At 32.6% G+C, this 18,324-nt stretch overlaps 1 protein-coding gene across 8 annotated transcripts in view; it reads left to right on the top strand.

Annotated features, from left to right (window-relative positions):
* Positions 1-18,324, top strand: part of SNX13 (sorting nexin 13) — a 179,882-nt gene that overhangs the window by 98,906 nt on the left and 62,652 nt on the right. For 6 of the 8 annotated variants that reach the window (XM_038557022.1, XM_038557020.1, XM_038557023.1 and 3 more), the window contains 7 exons: positions 1,841-1,951; positions 5,837-5,998; positions 7,523-7,594; positions 9,905-10,050; positions 10,290-10,358; positions 12,034-12,146; positions 14,769-18,302. In XM_038557022.1, coding sequence (XP_038412950.1) covers positions 1,841-1,951; positions 5,837-5,998; positions 7,523-7,594; positions 9,905-10,050; positions 10,290-10,358; positions 12,034-12,146; positions 14,769-15,016 — 921 coding nt within the window. In that variant the 3' untranslated portion in view covers positions 15,017-18,302. Of the gene's footprint in view, positions 1-1,840; positions 1,952-5,836; positions 5,999-7,522; positions 7,595-9,904; positions 10,051-10,289; positions 10,359-12,033; positions 12,147-14,768; positions 18,303-18,324 lie in introns of those variants that run through there. The other 2 variants (XM_038557025.1, XM_038557024.1) reach the window with 1 other exon arrangement.

Below are 18,324 nucleotides of genomic sequence, written 5' to 3'. Positions count from 1 at the left end.
AAATGCCAGATATAATAATAATAATATCACTTTATAGTTTTTTATACTAATGAATGACTTGTAAAGGATTTTCATCTGGTAAACCTGGCTTTAGCCCAGGTATATAATGTTCCATTATTTAGATCCCTACTCCACCCTCTAGAACAGAAATCAGCAAATTGCAGACTCAGACCAAATCTAGTTCACCATATGTTTTATTGAGTTTTATTGGAACACAGCCAGTCATTTAGTTTATTATTGTTATTTATTACATTGCTACAACAGAGTTGAGTAGTTTCAGCAAAGACACAATGGACCATAAAACCTAAGGTAATTACTATCTGGATCTTTATAGAAAAGTTTGCTGACTCTGCCTTAGTATGTAGTGAAACTTAGCTAATGCTATACTGGATATTTTATTTGGAAGGTTATATTTCTCTCTTAAACGTTTATGAAGACATTTGTAAATTTGATTTGGTTTGCTTATAATCATACCTGTAATTCCATGGCATTATTATTTCCTGAAAAGATAGCAAAACATATAAATCTCTTACTATTTACCTTTGCCTTCTGACTTAAAGTTGAATGTCTGATATGCTTTGTAGGACTCTTGTCAAACACTTTGATTTTTAAATTTTTAGAAAGATTTTATTTAAGAGAGAGTGAGCAAGTACAAGTGGGGGGAAGGGCAAAGACAGAGAGAGAATCTTAAGCAGACTCCACACTGAGTGCAGAGCCTAATGCAGGACTTGGTCTCACAACACTGAATCATGACCTGAGCTGAAATCAAGTTGGATGGACACTTAACCAACTGAGCTACCCAGGCACCCCAGACACTTTGATTTTTTTAATGTGCTAGCTTTAATTGTATAAAAATCTGTATCAATTATTTATAAGATTTAAAAGATAATCACCTTTTCCCAAATCTGGTGCCATAAATGTATCTTTTAAATGTGGCTGTACTATATACGTTATAGCTAATGAACTCATTATGTGTCAAAATATATTCCATTGAAGGAACTAAGGTAGAACCTTAGGTTATATCATTAACAGTTGTGAGAGTAGTAAGTTCACATTATTTATGTACGTTCTATTAATGTTAACTTTATAATTAGGATGATGTGGGTCTTGGTATACAGTATAAGCTGTAAAACCTGAAAACAGACTACAGTAGTCTCCCCTTTATCTGTGGCTTTGCTTTATGTGGTTTTACTTACCCACGGTGAGCCATGGTCTAGAAGCAGATGATTGTCCTAATGAATTGTCAGAAGGTCAGTAGTAGCCTAATGCTACATCACAATGCATATGTCACTCACCTTACCTCATCTAACCACGTAGGTATTTTATCATCCCTTTTCATCCCAAGAAGGGTGAGTACAGAACAGTAAGATATTTTGAGAGAGATGACATTCACATGTTTTTATAATTGTTCTATTATTAGTTACTATTGTTAATCTCTTTGCCTAATTTATAAATTAAACTTTATCACAAGTATGTATGGATAGAAAAAACTAGTATATGTAGGGTTTGGTACTATCTGTGGCTTTAAGACCTCCATTAGGGGGGGTTGGAATGTATCCCCCATGGAGAAAGGGACTACTGTAGTGAATACATTTGAGCAGCTTTCACATGAGATACACTGAAAGTCAAAATAGCAGATGGGAAGAATATACACCAAACTATTAATGGTCATAGAATTATTGATGCTTTATTTATAAATTGAGTAAATTTTTTAAATGCAAAATTAAAATTCTGTACATTCTTAATTTTCTAGCAGGAAAAATATTATAGATAAGAGTTAATTTCCAGTACTGTATCCATGTAAGATATCTTTTTTTTTTTTTTTTTTTTTCCCTGTTAGTTACTCTTAACTCCTGAAATGATGAAAGCATCTCCAGCTTTGGCTCACTATGTGTATGATTTCCTTGAGAACAAAGCCTATAGTAAAGGGAAAGGGGACTTTGCTCGCAAGGTAAGCAGACCATTGCATAGGTTTTCTTTATAGGTCTGTTTTCATACATTTTTTAAAAATATTTTATTTATTTATTTACTTATTTGAGAGAGAGAGAGAGCGCGCACGAGCTCAAGCACATGCACAGAGGGAGAGGGAGAAGTAGACTCCCTGCTGAGAAGGGAGCCTGATGTGGTGCTTGATCCTAGGACCCTGAGATCATGACCTGAGCTGAAGGCAGACACTTAACAAACTGAGCCACCCAAGTACCCCTTCATACTTTTTTTTTTAAATAAAAGAAAATATATTTGTATGTTTTAAAATTGGAAAATTCTATTTAATGCATCTTGGCCTATTTATCTTCTGTGCTTCTTAAGCCTACTATTGATAGGCATATCTAATAAGTATAAACTCCTATTTTTACATGTAGATTAAAATCTAGTAGGAGCTTAAAAGAAAGAAAAATTTCTGAAATAATGTAGTGAGGAAGATTTGCCTAACATAAGTCACAAGCTTTTCAATAACCTGAGAAGGAACTATTTCTTACCAGGTGGAAATGTCCTTTACTTGTAGTAAAGATAAGAAAAATGTTGAATAGGTTATGTTCCTGAAATTATTTATGACTCTTAAGTGAAATCTTTATTATTTAAAATTCCTTTAGAGATCCAAGTCCTATACTTGGAATTAGATGGTAGGTTAAGACAATAAAATGACTAAGTGTTCAAATTGGTCTAGATAGTTTAGTGGATGAGAATGCAGACTTTGGAATTAGCCTTTGGTTTAAATCCCTGCTCTGCCATTTACTAGTTGTGACCTGCAACATGTTTCTTCACCTTTTGGTCCTTTAATTTTCTCAAGAAATAAAGACGTTAATCCTCATTTTACAGCATTGTACAAAATAAATGTGACATTCCCTGTTTGACAGCACCTGCCACTTCATTAACTTTGGAATAAATGTTACCTCTTAGTAAAGTAGTAGTAGAGGCAGTAGTAGGAGCAGTAACAGCAATTGGGAAAGTTGAGTGGATAGCAGGTAGGAACTCTATAATTTTTGCAACTTTTCAAAAGTCTAAAATTATTTCAAAATGAAAATTAAAAGCAAGCAAACAAAAAGTGATTTCCTTACTACTCTTCCCTCCCCTCCTCCCCATAGACTTTTTTAAAAAGGTTAAGGAATTGGTACAAAATAAGTTAAGAATTAACTTGCTGGTACAGAAGTAAGAATTAAACCTAAGAATTTTGTATGATTACCCTAGGGTTTTGAGTTTTAACATCCCAGTGAATGTTAACATTTTTAAGTGGAATGGTTTGTTTTAATAAGTTCCATATTATGTACCTCTTAGTGGTGTGTGTGGGGGGGATGTGGTAGTATTGTCTTTGTATTTCATGATTGAAGTGATTGAGTTTAAATTTCAACTCTAAATGATTTTATTGTCAATAGACGTATCTTCTAGTGTTCCATCTTTTTGATGTTTACCTATTGTCTCTCAGGATTGTATCATTTTAAGATAAACTAATAAACTGATAACAACTTCTTTGAGATAAAAGAAATGTTACTTTAATCGTACACAATTTCTTTTTATTGACAATAGTTGTGTGTTTGTGTGTGTGTGTGTGTGTGTGTATAAAGCACATAGATGCTTTATAGATCCAAATAGCTATATATTGTTTTTTTAAATATTACCACTGAAATCTAAAGATCCTTCTGAATCTTCTGGAAATGCATAGCAACATACATTTTTCATAAGTCATATTGGTTATTACCAAGGTCATCATAACCTCTTTTAGGTTGGGAAAATAATTTTTATGCATATCAAGAATTAGGAGCTTTCAGCTACATTTCCTTTTTGGCTAAATTATAATTTAATATTTTTTCCTTAATTATATTTTACTGGAAATTAAATAGGTATTAGAAAAAAATCTGCAAACATTTTATCCTTGATAACATACCAATCTGGTCACAATTTGTCCAGCCTTACAAAATATGTAGGCAATTCCTAGGAAGAGTAATAACAGTCTTCCTTTATGCACACAGTTTCTTTCTATCCAGTTTTATACATGGTGTGAAGGCATTTTAAGCTATAGTTAGAGACCTAAATTTAAGTTAAAATTACTTTGTGTTGTTTCTGATACACATAATTGAGGTGATAATGAAGAGACAATGTCTTTGGTTAAGTCAGGCTAAGTGTATGCTTATGCTGGTGATCGTAATTCACTCCTCTGCTTGGTGATTTGCAAGATTTTTTGTGTGTGTGTGTGTTGTTTCAAGCGTGTGTTTTAAGGCAAATCCTGTTTTTGGAAATCTTGTCATATAGTGATGGACTCTTTTTATGCTTCTAAAATTTTGCTTTTTTCAGGATTAGGCATCAGAATCAACTGTGGAGATTTTTCCATTCCTCCTGGTTCACCCATTTCCTGTCCCCAGTACAGATGCTTGGGCTTTTTACCCTCAGAAATTGAAAAATAAACAGAAAGGAAAGGAAAAAGAAATGGATTCTGTAGGTCTAAGATAGTGCACAGGCAGCTATTTATTTATTAACTAATTCACTATACAGATTTAGGTTAATTTTAAAAGAGCATCAGTGGTAGTTTAGCCCATGTCTAGATAATGTGAGGCCACGTATACACACTCACACGTAATTTTACACACAGGTTCATATGCACACACAGCTTCATCTTTTATCCTTTTTATCTCTATATCTGTGTACCAGTGGTAGTGTTTTTTCAAACCCTTCTTTGTCTTTGTTTTTGTCCGTTGATTCTCCTCTGAATTATTCTGTTGTGACATTGTCCCTCCTAAATGTTGCATATTCCATCAAGCACATCTAGAACACTATTGGCTCAGCTTAATCCAAAGAGTAACTAAAACTCCCAATTATTTTACAGCTATGTTGAAATTCACCTTTTTTGTTTATTATAGTACTTATTTAATCTTTTCTAGTTTTTCTTAATGGAAACCATGAAGGCATAGTAGAGTGAAGGAGTTTTGTCTTCTTGATATCATCTCTTAATATTGTTCTGTGTTCCTAAAGTAGTGAAGTGTTTCTTTTTCCTTTCCTTTTCTCTTTTTTTCTTTTTTTTTTTGACAGGGAACATAATTTGTTTCTGCATTAGTTCTTATGACACTCTTAGTTTTCTTGTAGTTTTTGTGATTTTCATTTTGTGTTTTTTTTTTTTTTTCTGTCAAAAATCTCGGGTTCCATATGCAGACTATTTTGGTTTCTAGATGCTTCTACCTTTCTTATTGAAATTATCTGACATTTGTGCAGTCAGAATGTCAGTTTTAATGCTTCCTATTCCCCTGGAAATTAGTCGTTTTTATGTTTCTGATCATGTTTTATAGTTTTTCTGTTCTGTCTTACTAAAGGATTCTGTAGTCCCTCTGTAGATTCTGAGCATGTAATTTACCCAAAAAATTATTTTAAAAAATAAATCTCATTACTTGTTAATTATGTGAGCTTTCTGCTTATTTTTTCTGCTTGTTTATATTTCAGTGTCTCCTCAAAATACCTATGTTATTGTTGCCTTGAATTGTAGCAGGAGTATGTTTTGGCTAATTCCATTTGCCTCGATTTCTGTTTTGGAAAATGTTTTCTTTTTTCCAGAATTTCTTTAATAAGGCAGGCAAAGCTAGTAATCACTCCAATATATATTATTTTTTATATAACCTAAAGCTTGTACTTTCTAGCAATAGCCTTATCACCCCAGTTTTTAAATCATATATTTGTGTGTGACAGTACATTTTGAAGACAGTAGTCCTGTATTTTTAAAATGCAATAAGATATTATAGACTAGAAAATGATTGCATTATTTTCATGTGTGTTGCGCTCTGTATTGTCCCAAGCTTCTCAGTTAAATAATAAGTCTGATTCAGTGAAGTCATGGTATAATATTTTTTCCCCTTAGATGGACACTTTTGTAAACCCACTTCGAAATTCTATGAGGAATGTTTCAAATGCAGTTAAATCCCTTCCTGATAGCTTGGCAGAGGGAATGACTAAAATGTCTGACAACATGGGCAAAATGTCAGAAAGATTAGGTCAAGACATAAAGCAATCATTTTTCAAGGTAAGAAGATGTTTTCAGTAATCAGTAATATCTACAGCAAACTATTTTTAAGTCAATTAAGATTTACTCAGCTCTTGCTTAGATTTACCTTATTTCTTTTCAGAAGTATAAAGCTGTATACACACATAGTCTTATAAAGAATAAAAAAACTAAAGAGAATAAATTCTTACTAGAAATGGATACTATAAAATCCAGTCCTCAGGTTTTGCTGTGATAGAATTTTGAAAGTCAGTGAAGTTAACAAACATCCTTTGTACTACTACATTCTATATGCCATTTTTATTTTATAGTGCTCTTAAATTTTAAAACAAAAATAGGTGCTTTTATGCAAATTAGCTATACTAGTATTCATCAGGAAACATAAAGGCTAATTTCTCCTGCTTCACCTGACCGAGTGGCTAGGAGATCAATGACCGAGTGGCTAGGAGATCAAAGGGAGGACAATTCTCAAAATCATTAGCCTCTGGGGCCATCCTTTACTTGTATATACTCATGAGTAGCATAGAATAATTTTCAAGGAAGCTTTTTCATTACATTGCAGACCATGTAGTTTCTTGCTTTCTGATTTCTACTTCTTAATAATCTTAACCTACTTGTTTAAGGTTATAATCAAAACTATAAAAAAACCCTATTACTGTTAGTGTTTTTTATTTATTAGATCGTGTTTGAATGAATGAGGAGGAAATATATATATATGTATATATATATATACATATATGTGTGTATATATACACACACACACAGGTAGAATTTATTTAAGAGACAACTCCTGAAATAATGTGTGTGTAAATCCATACTTTTCTATTTATCTCATACTTTCTCTGATGCTTTATCATTGTTTCTAATCATGGGGACATACACTAACACTGGAAGTGAGGATTTTACAGTACCACTTCTGCCAGTAACTACTTATATGACTTTGTACAGAAGTCACTGAGCTTTTCCCAGTTCTTTTTTCCTTACCAGCAATGTGAAGGGTTTATAGTAGATGATCTTGGTGGTCCCTGCCATACTGACAAATGATTATCAGCTAATACCAGTCTCTCCATTTTCCCCATAACTTATATTATCTATCAATAGGTTAATTAGCTTTTTAAGTTTATTAAGTCTATTAACTGTTAAGCTTTCCTTATGGTAAAATAAAGAAGATTGGAATTCTCTTCTCTGCCTGTGCTACTAACTTTTGGCTTTTAAATAATTTAAACTTTCTTAGCTTTAAGTTCTAAAAAGTATAGGGGTTTGACTAAGTAATTTCCCCTTTGATTCAAAAGTCCATTTTTTTTTAAAGGAAAAAAACTGTAATGATAATGAAGTTATCACACTTTAACATTGAGCTTCTAATTGTAGATAGTTAATACTTTTTAATACTAAGTAAACTTAATCTATCATTCCAAAAACCAGATTAAATGCTATTACTATGTTTAATATTAATTTTGATTTCTTATTGTATTGTGTTCTTTCACTATCTGCTTTAGTGTGTTTATTTTGTTCTGTTTTTATTTTATTTTTTTTAAATGTTATTAGGTGCCCCCTTTGATTCCGAAGACTGACTCAGATCCGGAACATTGTCGGGTCTCAGCTCAACTTGATGATACTGTGAGTTAATTTTACTTTTGGTAGTATTCAGCTGTAATTGAAATCATACTTGGCAGATCTTTTTAACTTTTTAATGAAGTATAATATGTATATCTATAACTAAATACCTATGTGTATATTATTGTATGTGTTAAGTTTGATGAATTCTTACAAACTGAACATGTCCATGTAATCAGCACTCTAAGCAAGAAGCAGAATGTTACCTATACCCCAGAAAGCCCCTAATGCTCTCTTCCTGTCACTATCCTCTCCCCTACCAAGGATAATCACTATCCTGACTTCTACCCTGCTTTTATACTTTATATAAATGAAACTGTAAGGTATGTACTCCTTTAAGTCTGGCTTTTTAAAAAAATTTTTTTTAAATTTTTTTGCTCAACATTGTGATATTCTTTCATGTTTTGTGTGATTGTAGTTTCTTCATTCTTGTGGACTTATAGTACTCCATTTTGTAAATATAGTACAATATATTTGTTGTAATATGAATAATACTCCTGTGAACATTCTGGTACATGTCTTTTGATTAAAAAATTAAGTGTACATTTCATTTGGGTCTATACCCAGAAATGGAATTCCTTGGTTAGAAGGTATTTATAAGTCTTAATAGACACTTTCAAGTAGTTTTCCAAAGTGTTTGTGCTGCTTACACTGCCGCCAGCAATGCATGAGAATTTCAATGCTCCATAGCCTGCCAACATTCAGTATGTTATATCTTTTAAATTTTAGCCATTCTGGTTGTATCTCATATGGATTTCCATTTCTCTGATGACTGTGGAAATGTTGAACCTTTTTGCATATGTTTATTGGCCATTTGGGTGTCTTGTCTTGTGCCTCTAGCTCTTTCCTCTATTTTTCTGTTGGCTTGGCTGTCTTTGTCTTTTTTGATTAACAAGAGTGCTTTATATAATCTGAATAGTGGTTCTTTGTCAGATGAAAGTATTTGTATATTGTGAATATCTTCTAGTTGGTGTGTTTTTGTGTAGTGTGTATATATATATATAAAATCTGTGCCTACTGCAAAGTCACAAAGATCACCTATGATTTTTCTTTAAAAATCTTTTTTGTCTTATCATGCCAAAATTTAGGATTGGTTATCTAGGATTCATTTTTGTGTATGGAGTGAGGGCAGAGGCCAGCTGACCCAAGCATCATTTACTGAGAAGGCCCTCTTTTCCCAAGTGTACTGTCTTTTTCCCTTGTCACAAATTAGATTCTTGTATATGTTTGGGTCTGGACTTTGTATTCTGTTGTATTAGACAGATTTATTTTAAAATTATAATTCTATCCCTTCAGTTTTTCATTGAATTTCTTATGATAAACTGTATTAAGCAAAGATAAAATTTTATTTGCTTTTTCAGGAATATTTTAGAATGTCTTATTATGAGTTATGCTGGTATAATATCCATAACATCATACCTTCTGTTAAGGATTTTTACAGTTTAGGTTTTTATTAGAACTACATGTCACATCAAACTAATGAATATACTCAATCAGAAAATGATTGGAAAGAGTATCTTAGTGATGAAAGAATTATAAAATTACTGTCAGTTATATACAGTTTTATTGTAGTTCTAAATCTCGTTTTTGCTTTGTGTATATTTTTTCACATCAGAACTTTCCAGTTGTCTTTACTTTTTCAACTTTGATTTTTGCTCCTCTCCTAGTTGTCTTTTATCTTTAATTTTTGTATTATTAATTGAATATTCCCATAATAAAAGTCTACAAATTTTTACTTGTTAAAAGAAAATTTAGAACTATAGTGAAATATGCCCTTTGTAATAATGTTAAATTAGTTATATATTGAATTTTATCTTAGCTTCTTTTTCCTGAAAATACTTAAGTATATATGACTAACTAACCAAGCAAAATAGGTTATTCTATGTAGATTATGTTTTGTTCTATTAAATAAGGAGAAATGTTGAGAATATTTTGTTCTTTTCAAAAAGAAGCTCCAGATAATCAGCAAAGGGGGCTAGCATTTGCCTTAGCAAAGTAGTACAGACTCTACTAAAAGTAAAAGAGCCAGATTATTTTTTTCCTAAGACACCATAGATCCACTTTGAGAAATTTTTTTCACTACCACTTTGGAATTGTAGGGTTGTAAAATTCTGTATTCTTTCAAAATGACTGTTAAAAATATATGTTTTTATTATTAGAATGGAATATTAGGTTGTGAAGACTATAGTACAACTTGTTCTCTGATTTCTGAAATAGAGTACCAGTCATTTCGTAAAAGCAGCAGAATTAGCCATTCATAGTAGATAGGTAACTCAAATAAATGTATTTTTATTTCTTCCCATATTTTGTCAGGTGGATGACAATATTCCACTTAGGGTAATGCTGCTTCTTATGGATGAAGTATTCGACTTAAAAGAGAGAAATCAGTGGTTGCGAAGGAATATAAAAAACCTACTTCAGCAGCTTATTAGAGCCACATATGGTGATACTATTAATAGGTACTAATTTTTTTTTCATCCCTTAGAGTTGTTCTTAACTTTTAAACTTTTATTTCTGGAAGTAGACTGCTCATTTAAAGGAGAATTTTCTTCTCTTGAGCCTTTTAAAGATCATTAAAACAGTCTATTCTCACAGCTAATTTACATACAAATTAATTTACTCCATGAAAGGAGTGTTTCTTTATTTTATACATCTTCTAAAATTTTGACCCTACTAATTTAAACTTCTTTACTTTCAGAAAAATAGTTGACCATGTTGATTGGATGACCTCACCTGAGCAAGTAGCCGACTTAGTGAAACGTTTCAGGTATATCTTAAGACACAGTCACTTCTTTCAGGTAGTACAGAGTTTAGCATTGTTATCACTAATTAACTTTTACTGCTTTGTTTTCTTCCTGACCATAAAGTTGGTTTTAGTCATCACTGATGAACAAAAAGACTTGTAAGAATTATAATAAACATTTGTCCTGTGGATCTTTTGATATTTGTTTCTTTAAAACCAGAATAGAAAAAAGTATAAGAGAATAATCTTTAAAATGTTGGTTATGTTTTATCACAGTAATGTGGCTTTAAAGTAATTGAAATCCTTGATTTTAAATAAAAATTTTAAAAATGTATGTCTCTGGCTATGGACTAATTATTAACTTATTCAAACCTCTGAAAAAAAAAGGAAATTAAGAGCAGTGGTACTCCAATTCATATGTTCATCCTACAAAAATATTCTGCGCCCTTCCTCTGTGCCTAGTATTTTGCCAATCACCAGGGACTGAGATAAAATGCAGTCCCTTCAAAGAAAGCGCAGCATAGTCAAGAAATAAACCTCATTTCTAAAGTGAAAGATAAGCAAGGCATAAATATTCATGGCATCATATGCTTTGAAGTAACAGGAGCAAGAAAGGAGCTGTCAATATTGAACATTAACTATTTGCTTGGTGCTGTGCCAACCACTTTATGCATAAAGTGCACTTGATGCACTTTCTCATTTTACCCTATTTTATATGAGATAGGGATTTTGGTCTCCATTTTGTTACGTAGATACTGAGGATCAGAGAAGTTTAGCAGCTTGTCCAAAGACTCACCTTCTGGAAAGCGGGGACCAACAGATTAATCTGAAGCTGAGTTTCTCCTCTTTCTACCAGACTGTTGCCAAAGGTCAGACCACCTGCCCTGGCATGTACCTTCTCTTTCAGGGCAGGTGAATGATGTTTGGTTCACTGTGGAACAGTGATTCTCAGCCTTGGCTGCATGTTGGAATCACTTGGAGAGCTTTAAAAAAAATATTGACATTTGGTTCCCATCTTGTGTCTGACATGATCAGTAGAAGGCCTGAACATTAAGATTTCTTAAAGCTCGCAGGTGTTTCTAATGCTCAAAGTTAAGAATTGCTCTGGGGAGTCTCTCTCCCTCAGACGAAACTCCCAGAAGGAACCTTAGTTAGTGTGTTTTGTTCTTGCTTTTTGACCTGTGAATTGGAAAATAGGAATCAAGTGCGAGTAAAGGCGAATAGGGCATATATCTAAGTGGAGTGTTGTAATCAGTCTAACTGTAAGTTGAAGGTTTAGGATTTGTTTAATGTTGGCTTAATTATAAGGGTACTGAGGGAGATGAACTTGAAAGTATCCAAATTCAAGATATTGTGGGGTTGTATTTGGATGAGATCTTCAATCTCATTGAGATCAGAGGCTTACTTTGAGTTTAAATGGCTGTGATGTGGTCATCTGTGTATTCCATTTTGTTATCTTTATCATTTGTTAGTGTTTATAAGTTATTCCAGGGGAGAATTCATCTGTTTTCTTATGTATATCCTTTTACACCTAAAATTTGACCCTGTTCTTAGTATTTGTTAAATGTCATACCTCTATAAAATTTCAAAAGTGTTTCTGCTTTCTATTTACATTTTTGTTTTCTGTAGAAAATTGGAATAATTTACTACTATCATTATAAAATGAAAATTACAAAATATATTTAATTTTCTTAAATAGAGATGCCTTTTGGCCAAATGGCATTTTAGCAGAGACTGTTCCATGCAGAGATAAAGCTATTCGAATGAGAACAAGAATTGCAGGAAAAACTAAATTACTTTCAATTATGCCAGGTGAGTGAACAGATTTGGTAAAAATTTTACTAATTTATAGTTCTTCTGAATTTTGGGCATTAAGCATGCTGGTTTAGCCTCCTTTTGATTTTAGTAACTACCGTTTAATGGCTTACCACATATTGGGCACTGTTGCTGTGCATTTCTCTTACATTTTTCACTAATATAACAGTATTAAGAAACTAGGCACTGTTAACACCACAGCTTTATATGTGAGCAAATAGAAGTTCAAAGAGGAAAAAAAAAAAAAAAAAAAGGAAGTTCAAAGAGGTTAAGTACTCCAGCCCAGGTTCCAAGCTAGGAAGTGACTGTTGGGCTTCTGTTCCATGGTGAGCAACTTGAAAGCCAGTGCTTTCAACCATGAAAAAAAAGTGATGCTTTTAGCTACTTCATTTGCTCCCTGGAACCATTTTGAGAATAAGTTGATGATAAAATAAATGACAAATAAATAATAAAAGAACATAAAGTGTGAGGTTTTCAGGAAATGTTTGTTCTACTTCGGAGAATAAATTCTTTCAAGGAATCCCTTTACAACTGATTGGTCCATTATTCATCTCTGTTAAAACATGAATATGATTTCAAAGAACGTATACTTGGCATTCTTTTGGTCTAATTTGAATTACTTCTTTAGAACACTGCTGTCTTACTACACTCACTTTGTCCCCCTTTTGACTTCTCTCAATAAGAGGGCCTGTATAATATGAAAAGGAATTTTGTGTGACTGGGTCATTGTTTGGCCCCTTCTTTAGTTATGAATATCTTTGAAAATAGTTATCTCTTCTCCACATTTTAATTATGAATATTGAGTGGAAAAGGAATATTTATGAAGTTCATTAGCTTCATTTAATATGTTTCTTTTTCTATAACTTTGTTTTTCTTTAATTTAGAACTTTTAAAAAAAAATTATTTATTCATGTTAGAGAGAGGCAGAGACATAGGCAGAGGAAGGGAGAAGCAGGCTCCTCGCAGGGAGCCCAATGTAGGACTCAATCCCAGGACCCTGGGATCACACCCTGAACTGAAGGCAGACGCTCAACCACTGAGTGGTGTCCCGAACTCTATTTTCATCATAGATTTTAAAATCTCTGTTTTGTCTGTTAAGTTGGAAACTTACCACATGACTATTAATTCTGTCCTACAAACTATACTGTTGCTTTTGGAGAAAATAAAGCAAATAATAGAAATAACATTTTTGAAAAATAAATGAGAATTTAGGATTAAATATTATTTAATATGCTGTTAGCATAAATCAGGTCATGCTGTAAACTGATTTATGTAGCTGAAAGAGACTAATTCCTTTGTTTAGTAAATATCGAGAGTATATCATATGCCAGGCCTTTCTTTGCACTTATCTTTGGCTTCTTGGAGCTTCCATTCTATTAGGGAAACACAAGCACAAGGCAGACAAATAAGGCCAGTATGTTAGCTAGTAGTAAGTGCTGACAAGACCAATAGTACAGGAAGATGGAAATGCTGGGTAAGGTGCAATTGTGTGAGAAGAGAACACTTGTGTGAAGACTTCAGGGAAGTGAAGCTAAATATAAAGGTGTATATGTTTATATATACATAATCCCTTACTTGTTTTTGGTAAATTCATAAGCCATTTGCTTTAAATTATATAGTACTCCTAGATAGAAACATGCCTCTTGGAAGTTTCATGTTTCTTTTGAAAGCAGTTAGATAGTATTTACTGCTATTTGGGACCCTGATTATAAATAATTAACGATAACCCGGATTCAAGTATCTGTAATAATGTCATGGTGCTCCACACTTCGCTCACTCTGATAGCCATTGCACTTTTTTCCGTTCTTCTCTCCACTTTCTTTTAAAAAGAATCTAAAACATTAGCCGAACTGTATAGTGCCCCTGTGTTTTGAACCTGCCTTGTTTTTTCCACTTAATGTTCATTTGCTCGTTGTTGTTCTCTGCCTCAGAGTTAATCCATCATCTGTTTGTGCCTGTCAAACTCCTGCCTAGGGAGCAAAGTCTCCTTCATTTATCACTTACTTGAAGAGAACCTTTCTTGATGATCTGCCATGTGGAATTGTCCTCTCTGTAAATGTCTTTATACTTGGGGTACTTGAGTGATACTGTTACTGTTGCAAACTTTTTGAGATCATTAATCAACTTCCATACATCATTTACTTACACTATTTCTTACTGTGCATTAGACACAGTAAGACTATCTGCATAGTGTTTTAGTCTTTGCAGATCACTTTTCAACATTTCATTAAGCTCTCTAAATTCTAACAGTTACAAGGATTTGGTTATTATAAATCTCCATTTTACAGATAAAGAAATTCAGGATGGGTGAATATCATATAGATATTAAAGGACAGGATTGTAATTCTTATTTGGGGTTTCACAGTCTAGATCCTGTTGCTGTTTCCCTGTGCTTTATCATCCCCAGTATCTATTATTACATAAGGAGATGGATGCATGCAGACGTGTAAATTCTAAGTGTCAATTATAATACATAGCTGAAATACATGAACTAAATACCTCCTATTTATTACCTTGCTGTGTACTTTACATTCTTTAGTTAACTTAGAGCATAGTTTGGCCTTGTGTTTCCTCTATATGAATAATGACTTCTGTTTATTTTTCCCCCTCTTCATTTAGATGAATTGAAGCACATTATTGGGGCTGAGACAACACGGAAAGGTATTCTTCGTGTCTTTGAAATGTTTCAGCACAACCAGTTAAATAGGAGAATGGTTTATGTCTTCTTGGAAGGCTTTTTGGAAACCTTGTTTCCACAGTATAAATTTCGTGAACTTTTCAACAAACTGCATTCACGGTCAAAGCAGATACAGAAATATAAACAGAAACTTCAAACTACTCAAGCGCCTTCTTTACAGAAAAGGTGACACTCCAATCTATGAAGCTGGTGTTCATTTTGTCCAGGACTAATAATATGGACAGACCTTCTGGGGCTTAACTCATATACTGTCATGTCGCACCAGTCTTTTAGTGTCTCAAAATAGATTAATAATACATCCATAAGACTGTGGTTCTTCTCATCCTCATCCATAATCCAGCCACTACCAAGAGAGATTTCTGTGTCTTAAATGATTTGGTGCATATTTTTTGCAACATTGAGAGGATACTGCCCCCTTCTCAAGCAAGAATGACGTTGGTCTCTTCCATTTCAAACTAATCAGCATTCTCCAACAATGACAAAGTGCCAGAATGTATACATGAGAGCTAAGGAAAGCACAAAACAATGGTTCACAGTTAAACTGGCTAATTTGTTTAACAGTGGGAGACTGAGCAATGTATGATTTGGAGGGATTTTTTTTTGCATAATTTTATAGGTCTTTATCAGAATTTTGATATAATGTGGATTAGCCAGGTGAATGATCTTTGGAACATCTGCTTCAGGTCTGGGGAAAGTGACAGGATGCCCTTAAAAGTATGAAATAACCTTATACCCTAATTACAGTTTTGTGACAAAGTAAAACCAATCAAAAATAGATTTTGATTGGATTTGTTATTCATTGGTATAAAAGATTTTAATTGATTCTTATGTGCTTTGGGGCTCTATTTTGCTCTTATGGTACTCAATCATAAGTTTTCTTTTGGTATTCTGTGTGCAAAAAAACGTATAGTGGCACTCTCACTTAAGTTTCAAAATTATTACAGTTTTTTTAATCTTTAAGAGATTACTGATTATATAATAAGGAGTATAATCTCTTGAAAGAACTGCCAAATACATCCAGTTATTTTAAAAATATGGAAATTTAAAAAAACAGCACTATTGAAAGTTACAGTGTGATAATTTTAAATTGTGTGATCTAGACATACCTTAGGTGATTGCAAAAGTAGCAAATCAAAGGATTAAATGAGCTTATTAGTCCTATGTAAACAGAAAAATTCCTAATTCTATTATTGTATATATGTGAAAATAAATAATGAAAACAGAACTATAATATTTTTTAAAATATGCTTTTATTTATATTTTGCATAATGTAAAATTCTACTAAATAAAGCAAGTTGGCGAAACCCCTGGGTGTATACATTTAAGTCCCTGAAATAATTTTATACCAACAACAACAAATTACCTTTTCCAGTTTTGGAACCTCTGCGTTTCTTATAGTTTTCTCATTCTTCATTTGTCCATCTTGGAAGTCTTCATATCCCTTGTATGCAGGATTTCTGCATACTTTTAAATACTTACACTGACTAAGGGTTTGGGTATGTCAGAGTTTTTTGTTTTAAAAATATTTAACACTACAACCTTAAAATAGTGAAGCTACTTATCAGACCACTGAGCCAAGATCCTGGTATCAAAAGAACGTCTGGGTGCTTAAGATAAAGGGACAGAGTATCGGTATCCCAATTATTTGGGAGCTTTAAGATTGGAACAAGATGTTATTCTCTTGTTTTCACTGAGATCCTACTTACAAAGTGAAGCCTAATAACAGAATAAAGCCTTCCTTTAAAGCTTTATAATAATAATCATATTTATTAATAATGCTGTTGTGCATACTTACGTATGCATATATTCAGCATGTGTTGCATGTCTAACGAATTACATAAATGAAATCCTTTTCATTGCAATTTGCAAATGAGAAAAGATCCTTATTGACTCTGGTGGAAGAAGTAATATTTTTTCTTCCCAATGTGTCTCTTGCTGCCGTGGTCCCTCCCCATGCCCCAGGCTTTAAAAGTGAGGATTTGTGAAACATGTCTGTAGAAAGCAACAGCATGGCCATAAGTGCAATGATTTTCAAATATACCCTTGCCCATTTTAAGTATATTTTTGACATAAATAAGTCTAAGAGTAAACAAGAAATCATTTGAGAGCCTAGTGTGTACATATGAAAAGCGTTTCCAGATAATGTGAGGAGTGCTGGCCATCAACCAGGGAAAGAAAGGTCCTGCAGGATTGCAACTTTTCGTAACAGAGCCCTGCAAGGTAACTGCAATCATACCAAAAACTATGAGTAAATGAGTTTTTTAAATAATTTTTGTTTTAAAGAGTTTATATTTCAAAAGCAGAAATGTCAAATGGTTGTCTATGTAAACGGTTGTGCATTTTCTCTATGCACATCTATGTTTTACATCAGAGAGAGCTGTGGTCATGCTAAAATTAGAATACTTTTTGAATGACTTGGTCAAGCTGTGTGTAAAATATTTAATCCATAAGTCAAGTACAGTGTACTATGTTTAATAAAGTTATTACATTTAATGCATTTATTGCATATATAAATATATACCTGAAGAGGCTTTAAGTCTTCTGATATTTGATTTTTGAATGTGTTTCTATGTCAGTGGTGCCTTTAGGCAAGAACCTTCAAAATTGATCATTCTCTGTTTGGGTTTTCTGATTTTTGGGGGGGTAACCTATAAACTATTTAGAAACTATCACTACTAACGTATAGTTCATTCACCTAAAAATTGATTGTATGATTTAAATATAGCACTTAGCTGGGCATTTCCTATGATTAGGGTGTTCTGAATAGTTGCTGAAAAAATTGTGCCATTGACCAATGGATGCACTTGGTTAGCCTTAATTTAAAAAAAAAAATTAAAAACTTTCTTGAATATTTCTGTTCGCTCATTTTAAGTTTGTGCTGCTGGTGTTTGGAAAAAATCAAACAGTTAAGTGCTACCAGAAAGTGTATCAATTTTTAAAAAATTAAGAACAATATAAATTTCACATTCTAAAATTTTAATTTTGTGCAATATTTTCATTTAATGCATGTGTATTTGAGTAATTGTAAAATAAATGAATTTTTAATGTTTTGAGATCTAGTTTAAACTGTCTTCTTAACCCAACGACTTACATTCCGTTGTTTCTGCATCCTTTTATTTAAGGACTTGTTTTAAAAGTCTTTTTTGTCACTCCTTGTAAAATTATTTTGTTATTAGTAAATTTTGCTTATAGGAGTATGGCTCCTGTATTACAAGGGAAAAATATAAAGAGCACATCTTAGGATTATAGTTGTTAAAAGATAACTTGTGCATATCATTGTACAGTAAATGTCAACTGTGTGCCTAACTATTCTATCAATACTTTCCTTCTTTAACAAAGAAGAAACAACAATCAGAATGTCAGTTATTTTTATTGAACTAAAAGAAGATTAAAATTTTTATTTGGTTTGCGTTCTGTTCTGTCCAGTAGAAAATACTAATAAAGTATTAACAAACCTTTTTGTTGAATTTATTTAGT

This window comes from Canis lupus, chromosome 14, assembly GCF_011100685.1.
Source record: "Canis lupus familiaris isolate Mischka breed German Shepherd chromosome 14, alternate assembly UU_Cfam_GSD_1.0, whole genome shotgun sequence".
Taxonomy (NCBI): Eukaryota; Metazoa; Chordata; class Mammalia; order Carnivora; family Canidae; genus Canis; species Canis lupus.
The sequence above is the reverse complement of the archived record's forward strand: the minus strand, read 5'-3'. Positions and strand labels throughout refer to the sequence as shown.